The sequence below is a fragment of the Rhamphochromis longiceps genome, linkage group LG20 (assembly GCF_057381845.1).
Source record: "Rhamphochromis longiceps isolate RC_006_pf linkage group LG20, R_longiceps_female_GT1.1, whole genome shotgun sequence".
In the NCBI taxonomy this organism is placed as follows: domain Eukaryota; kingdom Metazoa; phylum Chordata; class Actinopteri; order Cichliformes; family Cichlidae; genus Rhamphochromis; species Rhamphochromis longiceps.
Window position 1 is genome coordinate 12,033,875 of NC_140576.1, and position 11,761 is coordinate 12,045,635.

Here is an 11,761-nt window from a genome sequence, read left to right on the forward strand (position 1 = left end):
AAAAATATTGAAATAGCAATGCAACCAGAAATCATTGACTAAATAACTGAATAAATACAAGTAAATGCGATTATATTTATTATATCCTATATATACTATTTCAGTATGAACCAAAGTGGTGCGACTGACCATCAGGCTGATGCTTGAACACCAGCAGTTGCCATGGCAACAGTTTGCTATGATTCGTTCATTAGAAGGCCTTCGGCAGCTGCTGGGCTGGTGGTGGTTGAATTTGAGGATCATGTTTTAAGTCACCTAAATATAAAGGCAGCACTTTATAATGTGGCCTGTGACTAAGGGTGTAATTACCAAAGAATTCAGGAGAGTTTCAATGTGTTTTACCTGAAATTACAATGTAACAATGTGTATCTACAAATGCTTCCCAGTAGATACATCAGAATGAGGAGGTAACAATTCAAGTTTTCACAAGAAAGAAGAACATTTTAACTCTCAGGGAACTGCACCCTTAGTCGCTGGCTGTATTATAAAGTGTTACCAATACCAAAAAATCCAGCGCTAGTCCCCCCAAAATTATGCTTTGTTAATGAGCACCATGTTAATGCTTTACTGAAAAGGTCCAGCAAATCATCTTTTTCCACTAAGCATAGTGAAATCTGAGCAGGTTTATTTCACTGAGACAGTGCCTCTTTTTTTTAGTTTCACATGACCATTTTGCATTGCTGCTTGTTTCAGAAGCTTTAAAAACATCAGGTGGACTTGGAAGTCTTGTCAGAACAGCCAGTAAGATGTTCAACAGGAATCAGAGCAACCTTTTTGTTATTTACAAAAAGGCTGGATGGCCTTTTTGTAAATAGCAACCGGTTCACTCCCATTGGCTCCTTGGCGGGGTCTGGTGCCCTGGGAGCCCCTTCCAGGGGGTTGGGGGCCCTCAGGCCTCTGGCATCTGGGCCTGTGGCTCGGTTAACTCTGGCGCAGCTGGGTGCCAGCAGAGCCCGCAGGCACATCACTGCAGCCCCCTCTGGCTTCTGCTCCGTGGCTGCTTCACCCAATCACACACTTTCTCTAAACTGAGTGCATCCTAACTACATTCATACACATTCACATTCACACTCTTGACATGCAGACTGGAGGAGCCAGGGATGGAGGGACCACTAACCTTCCGATCAGCAGGTGGCCTGCTCTACCTCCTGAGCTACAGCCACCCACTGGCAAAGATGAGTAAACCGTCACTAGGTTTTGGATAAAGTGTACACTCACAAACCTGTCAAACATGCATTTGAAACATTAGCTACCATAGCAGTATAGTATTGCAACATGGCATTTGGGTCTTCTAACTAAAATAGGAAAATAGAAACATAAATAGTGCCATCATTGCCAGACCTGGCCCACATCTGGTTGACATACACCCTGCCATGACACCGGTCAATCAGAAGTGCCAGCTTGATGCCGGATCCAGGGAAGACCTATTTTCTATGGGCCTTTTTTTTTTCTTTTTTCTTCTCTCAACAGGTGATCCAGGAGATTTTTTCTTTTTAAGTGCCCTTTCTCACACTCCCTCTTCCCCTCTGTTTTTCTTTCCTTCCCTCTCTTTCTTTCTTTCTCCTTTTCCTATCCCCCATGTCTGTCCCATGTGTAACAACTGAAAATAAAATGAAATAAAATAAATAATAATAATAACAAAAGTCGATCAAATGGACCAATACGGCAAGGCCGTGATGATCCACTTGGTAAAGTAAATCCATTGGGTATTTTTCTTGGCCTTCAGACAATAATTCTGATGGCTAAAGGACAAACGGGACAGGCAGAAAAAAAAAAGGCTAGCAGGTCCTCAGGAGAGCTAATGGCATAGAAAGTTGAGTTAGCATAGAAGGACACCGAAGGATTGCACCACTACACAATCTGAGCCTTAGCAAAATTAACTTATGGTTTAATTCTGGGTTTTCAGGTCTTGTACTACATGCAGGAGGTTAGAATAGCTGGGGAGAATAGTGTCACCCTTCCTGGGTGATCCCTCAGATCTCAGGATGCAGATAGCAAGACACACTATAGATTTAGAGACTGTGCCTGGTGAGCAAAAGTAAGAATTATAGATTCTTAGGAGCAATTTTAGGTTGTTCTTTGTTTTGTTTTGTTTACCACTGGCAGCATGCAATTTCAAGGCAATTTGATGCTTCTATAAGCCTTAATCGAGCAATATATTCCTAGAACAAGTCTCCTTACAGATCTAAATTATGTTTTTAATTTGGTCTGTTTTGTTCTTGGGCACTTAAACAGCATTTAAGACATTTTCCAACGAGCATAAGAGCACCTACTCTGCAATTCATGGGTTTAACAAAATGCTGTAGTTGGAGTCTGAGCTAGTGCCTTAATCAGGAGACAGTTATACTGATAAGTCTATTAAGATTTTGCCAGCTTTCCTTCCAGGCTTTAAATAAACTTTATTATCACTGTGCACTACTCTGGCACTTTCATTTCCTTATGAATTAGCATATCATGTAATCATTTGTATAATTCACCCATATTGGTGCTGTTAAAGTTGTTCCTGTATATTGTGTTTTATGTGAACTCTTGCTGCTATGCTGAATTTGTTTAGCCCATGTGGCACAATAATCTTGAACCTCGAACTCTGAAGTTAGGAAAGTATCCAATCGAGCACAGGTGTGCCGCACCTGTCCGGGTAGCCTGCTGGTAGAGCTGACTCTCCTGGTGTCTGTGTTCTCCTCTTCCTCTTGCCCTCTGCTTTTACCTCCTTTCCTCAGGCGTTTGGATTGGCACTGCACCTCAGTCAACAGACCTGAAGAGAGGGTAAAAAGTATTATTTTCTGCACAACCACAAAGTGACATATTTGTTTTTTGGAATCTCACTAATCATTTCTCTGATTACATTACAACCTCAGTCAATCAGTTTCTTGTATTTGAGCCTTACATTCAGCCAGCATTCCCACAGCTCGGCACTTCCTCAGACGGCAGTCTTGACACTTCCTCCTCATGTACATATCCATCTCACAGCTACCGCCACTCTTACAGTGATACACAGCTTTCTTGGTGACACTGCGTCTGAAGAATCCTGTAGCGAAAGGTAAAACATGACGCGCTGATGCTAAGAAGTAGAAAAATATGAAGATCAGAAAGCAATCAAATAAATACCTTTGCATCCCTCGCAGGTAAGAGCATTGTAGTGGTATCCTGATGCTTTATCACCACACACCACACACAGCTCATCCTGACCTCTGCTCTTTCCACCCGAGCCCATCCGGGACCTCCGCCCCATTGGCAGTCCTACAGATCCGAGGCCCTGAGCAAAGAGGCCCCCACAGTGGGGCTCGGGGCTCGGATCGCAAGGGGCCTCCAGGCAGTGAGGGCTGTAATGGTATGGTGGGTTGCAGAGCTGAGAGGAAGAGGAGGAGGAGGAGGGAGAGGGGGCAGAGGAGGGTGGAGAACCATAGTGGGAGAAGGGCAGGTTGGCAGGACTATACTGTTGTTGGCTGTATGGGAGGAGCTGGAGGTCAGGGTCCTGCAGGGGATAGCCCAGGGGGTCAGCCAGCATATCTGAAATCAAAGTCCAGGGTCAAAAGTTTTAACTGGCTCTGTATGTTGATGAGAGATGACACTGATGTAGGATCACATAAGTCATAGGTCCACGTGTGAACAGAGCAGCTCTGCTTTCTGTTTGTCAAGGTTGGCCAGTTAGAAGAAAGCTGACTGGAGGAAGGGTGGCTTGTTTCAGACAGTATAAGTAAGTATAAGGCAAGTGTGATTCAAAGCTTCTCTAATAGAGTCCAATAACGGAAATATGGAGCTTGAAATGAACACAATGAGGTTTCCTTGAAATACATTACTCGGACAGCTGACTTTTTGATGTGGCCTTGCAGTTTAAACCCACCCTGTCTCCATACATACAAAATTTGTATTCAGATTTTCATTCCCTTGGTTGTGCTAAACTGTGAGAAACGATTCAAGTATAAAACATGACATTTAATGGAAATGGTCACTGGAGTAAAACCTCTATTAATCCACAGTTAAAGAATTATCCACCAGGAGATGAACCATTTATTCCAGTTGGAGTAGCATTTGCTAAAAGCTGCAGTGCTCAGCAGCTGTGACAAATCACTGAACCTTTTGTAAGAATCCCAAATCCAATAAAAGTTGGACACTGTGTAAAATGGAGATAAAAACAGAATGCATTGATCTGCAAAACTCATACACTACTGTTGTATTCACAGCAGAACACAGAAAACATCAAAAGTAAAGAAAAGAATAAAATCTTTTTGAATGGCACCAACACGTCTTAAAACAAGTTGGGACAGAGCCTCATTTACGCCTATTTTGTTGTGTTTTTTTTTTCATTATGCAAATTTCCAGAAAAGGAGTTTTGCTCTTTGCCTCAGTTCACTTTAAACGAGCTTCAACCCAAAGAAGACGGCAGACTCTCTGAATCCCGTTCACATGTTGCTTCTGCTTCGCATCACAGAGCTTTAACCTCCATTTGTGGATGGCACAGTAAGTTTTCTTCACAGGCATTGCGCCTGTTATGGCCGAAGACCATATCCACCCAACGCTGACTGTCCCTTGTGCTCAGAGATTTCTCCAAATTCTGTGAATCCTTTGATGATAACATGTACTGAAGATGATTAGATATTCAGAGTTTTTACCAGTTTTATGTTGCTGGTACATATAGATTTATAGATGCAGTTTTTTGTACAACTCTCCCACTCTGAGATTCACGTTTTATACGCAGTCATGTTACTGACTTGTTGCCAGTTAACCAAATTAGCCTCCAGCCGTTTCATTTTAGTACCACATACTAGGGCTGTTCGATATAACGATATATATCGGATGACGATATAAAAACGTCTATCGTTTCATTTTACGCTATCTTTTGTTTCGTGGTGTCGCAAATTAAACTCTTTACGGCAATATTTTTTCATCGTATTGATGGTCACTGTAGTGCCTACATTAATTTATTAAAGTTCTCTCTTTCTCTTATATTTAATATAACCACGCCGGTTTTTATGCATTTGGTTTTATGCGTTTTGGTTAGCAACAACCACGGTAACACCATCGCGTGTCCGCTTGTTTATGTTCCACATAAACTTTTCACATTAAAGCTCAAGATCCTGTTGTGACTTTTCAAAATAAACTGAATCACGTGAAAGAGCAGATTATTTACGGATGAGAATTAAAAAAGAGCCACCAGGTGCTAAAAAATAAACCTTAGACTCAAACGTTAGAACAGGCTTTTCCTGTATTTATTACACGCCGTGTAATAAATACTCACAAAGAAAACGGCGGCTGTTACAACTTATGTCTAAAAATGTATTGTTTCATGCATCGGTTAAAACACTCGACTCAAGACGAGCTGCCCAAGATTCACAGAATTTACAGAAAATGTTACATTTTTGTGATTTATATCGTTATCGGGACGATACAATTCTTATATCGGGATATGAAATTTTGGTCATATGGCACAACCCTACCACATACTTTTGTTGACCCAATCCCACTGACACATGTTGCTGCCATCATTTTCAAAATGAGATCATATTTTCCCTAAAATGGTTATTTTTCTCAATTTAAACTTTGAATATGTTTTCTGTGTTCTACTGTAAATAGAATAACAGTTTATGAGATTTTCAAAGGATTGCATTCCATTTTTATTGATTTCTAACTTTTTTGGAATTGGCGTTATACAAACTGAGCTAACATAGATCACCCATTTTAAAGATCGCTATCTTTAACCAGGAGCAAATGAACTTTTATCTGGAGTCACGATGATGAAATGATGAGAGACAAACAGCTGGTTTTAAGTGAAATACAGGATCATGCTTAAGGTAATCTTATAGTATCACACACCTGTGCTGCAACCTGTCCTCACAATTCATAACACTCCATCATTTTTTTTCCTTCTTCTTCTTCTTTCCTTCCTGCGTCACCACATTGGACCATCCCTAGCATCTCCTTATGTCACTACAGCCTCCTGACTGTATGTAGGATATTGTTATGATTACATCAGGCTGTGATCCACTTAAATAGCGCTCAAGTGCCATGGTGTAAGATTTATGACTTTAGGTGTAGCAAATATTCTTTCCAAATTGAAAATCTTGTCAGTATTGTAAATCTTTCACACACATACAGCATCTAACCTACAGGGAATAAGTGATTACACTAGCGTGACTGAAACATGAATGAACGTTTAAGGAAACTCTGTGACGCTGGTCGAAGTCAAAAAGCGTTCAGAGGAATGTGAATTTACGTGAGTCGTGACTGCTTTAATGGCTCTTATGGGATACAATAAAAAGCTGAGAGTGAGACCCTGTGAACTTGTTCAGACTGCTGAAACAGGATGCAGCTGAGAACTCCCAGTGCCATTTAGGATTTTTCTTTTTATTATTATTTTTCTTTTATTTTTTTATCCCCTTTTTCTGGATTCTTCATTTAGTCCATCATTCATTCAGTTCGTTGTTGGGATGACCTAAAACATGTCAGAGTGTGGGTCAGCTGCTTGTGTTTTGCAAGCACTGACTCCACTGAGAAAACATGTGTGACCACTGGCAGCCTCTTAAAGTACAGCTGGACTGTTCGACTGGGACTGCTGTGGGATCTGTTATGCACTGATTAAACAGAGAGCCCACCCAACCTTCAGGAGTTTCAGGAAATGGGAACTTTCGGGCTAAAACATGTTGGATGAAGATTAGGAAGGACTAGTTCATTGATTTTAATGTGTGTAAACCGTGTATATGTACACATGATAGTAAAATGAGTATATGTATATATAGTAATTTTACTACTATATGAACATATGTCTGTGAAGGTTCTCAGTCATCCAGGTCATCGTAGTCTAAGGAGCTTGGAAAGAAAAGCGTCTGGACTTCTTTAAGTTGCTTGAAGACCATTTTACCTCTCATCTGAGAAGCTTCTTCAGTTCTAAGATCAAATAGTGAAGAGCCCTGTGGGAGTGTCCCCCTAAGAGGGACAATGGACCCCCCTAATGATCCTCTACCTAATCACGTGAGCCAAGGTGTGAAAACAGGTGTAGGTCACATTCAGCCAAAGTTTTGGGTGAACTCATTGTGAAACCTAGCCCCACCCTATCATGTGATTTCCTGAGGTCAGAAGGCCCAGGATGTGAGTGGGCGTTAAGGCGTCTGAAGAAGCTTCTCGGATGAGAGGTGAAACGTCTTCAAGCAACTTAAAGAAGTCCAGACGCTTTTCTTTCCAAGCTCCTTAGACTACGATGACCTAGATGACTGAGAACCTTCACAGACATGTGTATACAGTATATAGTAGTAAAATGTGTATCACTATATACAGTACTGTGCAGAAGTCTTGAGCCACACCTCATTTCTCTACATTTTGCTTGTAATTGTATTAAAGTGGCCTTAGCCAATAGCTCTAAAGGCTTTCTAAGTCTTTCAAAGTGCTTTGGATATTGGCTGCTTTTTCACTCATTTTCAGTCCAGTAACTGCATTGTTTTTTCTTCAATTGCAAAGCCAAATACACTGACTTATAAACCATTCAAGCATAAAAAAGCACCTTCCTCAAGGAATGAACCAGACTTGTTTCTACACATAACAGACAATTTAGCAAATAACCGATTTTTAAGAGCAGCCTTTCACAAAAATCTACAAAATCTACAATAACTGTCCAACATGGTGATTCCCAAAGAGCTGTTAGCTGAAAAAGTAGCATATTATGGCATGATGCATGCAGGGTGCCCTTAAAAATATGGAACTGGCCAAGTGGAGCAGAAAAAAAAAGAGTATACCTCAGAGGTCAGAAGGGAGGTACAACAGTGAGTATGTACAGCCATCTGTGAAACATGGTGGAGGCTGGGTCATGGTTTGGGGTGGCATTTCAGCCAGTTGTGTTGGATATCTTCTCAAAATGAATGGAATTATGAAAGCAAAAATGATCGTCAGACTTTCGTCCAAATCAAGTAAATGCATATTGGGGATTTTTTTTTTAAACATAAAATGGGACATTATAAGTCACGGTGTCCCCAAAGTCCGGACATCTCTATTATTGAAGCAGTGTGGGAATCACCTTAACAGAGAACAGAACAAAAGGCAGCTAACATCCAACAAAGCACTTTGAACGTCCCCAAAGAAGCTTGGAGAACTATTACTGACGTCTACTTAAAGAAAGCTGCCTAAGAGAGTTCAGGCTGCATCAAAGAACAAAAGATGATCATACTAAATATTAACTTTAGAGGTACGCAAAATTGTACAAACTCTATTTTTGCCTTATATACTGCATTACATACTGTATTTAAATGTGTCTGCAAATGTTTTCTTCCCCTTTTCTGACCAAAATATAAACAAATGAAGAATGGCTTGAGACTTGCACAGTACTGTGCAGAGAGTGAGGTACGTCTTCGAGCTCTGACAGAAAATCGGGCATCCTGCAGTGGTGCTGTAGCACATGCACATAAAGAGGAATTTCCAGGAGACAATATTCAAAAAATAAATAAATAAATCAAAGCAGCAAAGGTCGCCATATCCTGCCTTTTAACACTCAGTGTGGTTTGACAAGTGTTAAACCCTTTCACAATGCATGGAGTGAGCAACAGATTAAGTTAGTTTAGAACAAAGACAGGATGAAAGGAAACAGAGAGTGACTGTAGAGCCGCATGAATGAGAGCCTTTTCTGTGCGTGTCAGATAACAACCGAGCAGTCCCAACCATGCTGGCGACTCCACTTGAGTCACATTTTCAGAGTTGACTTCCCATTTTGAGTAAATTGATCATCACACATAAAATTGTTAGAGCTACCTTTGTTTCAGGAAGTAATTCAACTTATATCTTTGGCAAATAGACAAATCTGAATAGTTATATCATGGTTATGTGAAATCCATTCCTATTCCCAACTCTCTCTTTTAGTAACCTCAAAAATAAGCAACATAAAAACGCCACCCTGCGTGTGGTCAGTTTCTCCTCAGAGACCCCATGCGTGTCATCAATCATCAGTTGTGACTGAGGCTTCCTCAAAAGCATCCCGAGGAGTTCTGAGCCTAAATTACAAGCGTGTTTGATGATAAATGACAGAACATGTTGAGAGCTGCTGCAGCTCACATTTAGTGGACTAATGTCCCTGCTCTGATCAGCTGAAAGCCTACTAATGAACTCTTCTCTGTGCTTAATTTCCCCTCCTCGCTTTCATTCTCCCTGCAGATGTTTCCTGTCTTTACCCGACTAGGCGATGGGTTGGCTTGGTGGGGGGTGGAGGGGGAACTGGGGAGTTGGTGGGGGGGGTGGTCCTTGCTTTCTCACTGTGTGACTGAGCTGCTGTTTGCAGTGTTTGTAAACCATTTGAATGCTGTCTAAACACTCCTCAGCCTCCCTTCCATCCCACGCACGCTAGGGAGCCAAACAACACCAGCAAAGCACCTCCCGCAGCTCCCCCTCCTCCTCCCTTTCTCCTCCTTCTTCTTCTCCAAAGGGCAGGAGGGGAGACAACAGGGAGACTTTGTTGATGATACATGTCAGTATAAATAGATCCTCCGATGCACGCTCAGCCTCTCTGCATGTCGCGAACGCGGTGAGCCGGCTGATCCCCCTCAAGAACTGTTTTTTCCATGTCACTGAGTTCTCAAACGCCGTAAATAAAGGCTTAGCGTTCATTCATCAGCTGTCAGAGTGAATGAGGCTGCACTGCACACAGAAGGCAGTCGTATATCAGCGTGTAACAATATAAGCTATTTATGACCCACTTACTTAATGTCAATCTGTGTGACCAGTACACAGTGTCAAATCTGTAGACATAATAAAGCAGCAGAAGAGTCATCAAGTCTCGAGTGTCTTATGCAGCATGGATGCTCATTTTGCTGCCTAGAAATTGTGAAATTCTGCTCTCTCTTTGATTTAAATGTTCATTTCAAGCCAGCGAGGTTTAGATCAGCAGATTGAAAAATGCTAAAGTGTCCAAAACCTTCAAGGAAGTTCAGAACCTCTCAAAGTACAAATGGAAATTTATACAAAGGGGGATTTGGTTAGAGCAGAAGTGACAGCAGAAACCACATTTTCTTTCTTAATACTTGTCGCACTAAATTTTGTACTTTGTTTGGATTTCATCTGCTCAGGTGAGAAGAAAATCCTGTGAACAGTGTCCATAGTAACTGCTTTCTCCTGAAGAAATAATCCCATTTATTCTGTGGATTACAGGTTGATATGGAGACTGGCTCTGAAAAACGATGTCTCCCATTGAGCTCTTTACAGTAGCACTGACTGATCATTTAGAGAGTTTTTTGTAAAGCAAATGTCTGCACACATTCAAGTTGCATAAGGTATTAAATGCTTAAAGTCAGTTTTTCCTTTTTCCAGTGTCAATTTAGATATATTAATGCCCCACGAATGAGATTTAGCTTAGAATAAGAATCAAAAATCCCATCAGGCAGTGTTTAATATTTCAATTTCGTGGTTCTTTTAAGAGAAGCTGGAGAGAAAACAGAAGTAAAAGTAGATGAAGACACCAAAGAGAAAGAAGCAGGAGCACGAGCATGACTGTGGACTCACCGTAGTACTGGAGCTGCTCAGCGGAGCAGTAACCATCTGAGGTGCTGAGAAACCCCCCTGCCGTGAAGCTCATCTCCAGCTCGGTCCACTCTCTCATCTGGACAGAAAATCCTCTCTCTTTAACTAGTAATACAGGATCTATCTTCATACACACACACACACACACATACACCCAGAAACACACAGAGACAATTACTCAGAGAATTCTCGCAGATATCAAGGCTCTGGGAAGTGTGGAGACATTCCTCAATCCCCAGGATGCGTCCAGGTCTCTTAGCTGATATCCCAGCCTATTTTTAAAAAGCAGAGAGCAGCAGTGCAGCTGATCCTCTTGGTCGGTGGTGGATGATGTGCTGGAGGAGGGATTACACATCCCAGGGGGATAGACAAAAGGGAAAGTGGGGGGACACCGAGGAGGGACAGGGATGGGACTGTGTGTCCAAACAGCTGGACCTGACTGGGACGTCATAGATCAGAAAACGCTGGGGAAAGATGATGGCTTTATTCCTTGCATGTTGAGGTTTGTGTAACAAGAGTGCAACAGCTGGACTGGGCGAAAGAAACATTTTCCATTAATCTCACGTTTCAAATAAAAGAAATCTTCCTTAAAGTTTCCCTTCAGAATAAACAAACCTTGCTTCTTTTATTTAAGTTGTACCTAACTGTGCGCTGTGAACGTAACTGTCCATATTTGTCCTAAAGGCCTTGGGGAGTGTGTTTACTCTTCCTTTTGTTTACCACTGTTCTGTTTGTGCTGTGGTTAATATTGGACAACAGATTAGATTTAAGGCTCTCGGGGTCCTCCGCCTCCCCACAAATAGTTAACCAGACCAGGGCAGAGCAAAAGAAGTCGAGGCCTGCACCACCCGGAGAAGACGGAAGAGTGACCCCCATTACAGGCCTGTAAATCTCCAAGCAGGGCCGGTTGACACGCAACATGCTTACTGAGGATTAATAGTGTCCTCCCACCCGCCTATCATCTCTTTCGCTGGCTCATTATGGGAATCAGGACTGACTTATGCACAGCAGAGGGCTAAGGGAGAGCCAATCATTCTCAATGAAACTGTAGCCTTCACTGGTGCAATCACGATCAGTCTCACTGACAAATGAAACAGGAATGTAGCTGCTGGCTACACAGTGTGGTTTTTTTGTAAGTGGATGTCTAAAGGGTAAATTGATACATATGTGGTCACAACACTGTGGAAAAGTACAAACTAAGGCCTAAAGAAAAAGTACATAAAACAAAAGATGTGTCACACTTTTGAAAACTCTGACTTACCCTGATTAA

At 41.7% G+C, this 11,761-nt stretch overlaps 1 protein-coding gene across 2 annotated transcripts in view; it reads right to left on the reverse strand.

Moving 5' to 3' along the window:
* nr1h5 (nuclear receptor subfamily 1, group H, member 5) overlaps positions 1–11,107 on the reverse strand; it is a 17,414-nt gene extending 6,307 nt beyond the window's left edge. The window contains exons 1-5 of one of the 2 annotated variants that reach the window (XM_085393648.1): positions 10,670–11,107; positions 10,474–10,570; positions 3,109–3,510; positions 2,888–3,028; positions 2,631–2,755 (exon numbers count right to left, since the gene is read on the reverse strand). In XM_085393648.1, the coding sequence (XP_085249774.1) occupies positions 2,631–2,755; positions 2,888–3,028; positions 3,109–3,510; positions 10,474–10,570 (765 nt within the window). In that variant the 5' untranslated portion in view covers positions 10,670–11,107. Of the gene's footprint in view, positions 1–2,630; positions 2,756–2,887; positions 3,029–3,108; positions 3,511–10,473 lie in introns of both variants that reach the window. The other variant, XM_085393647.1, reaches the window with a different exon arrangement.
* Between the last annotated feature and the right edge of the window lie 654 nt (positions 11,108–11,761).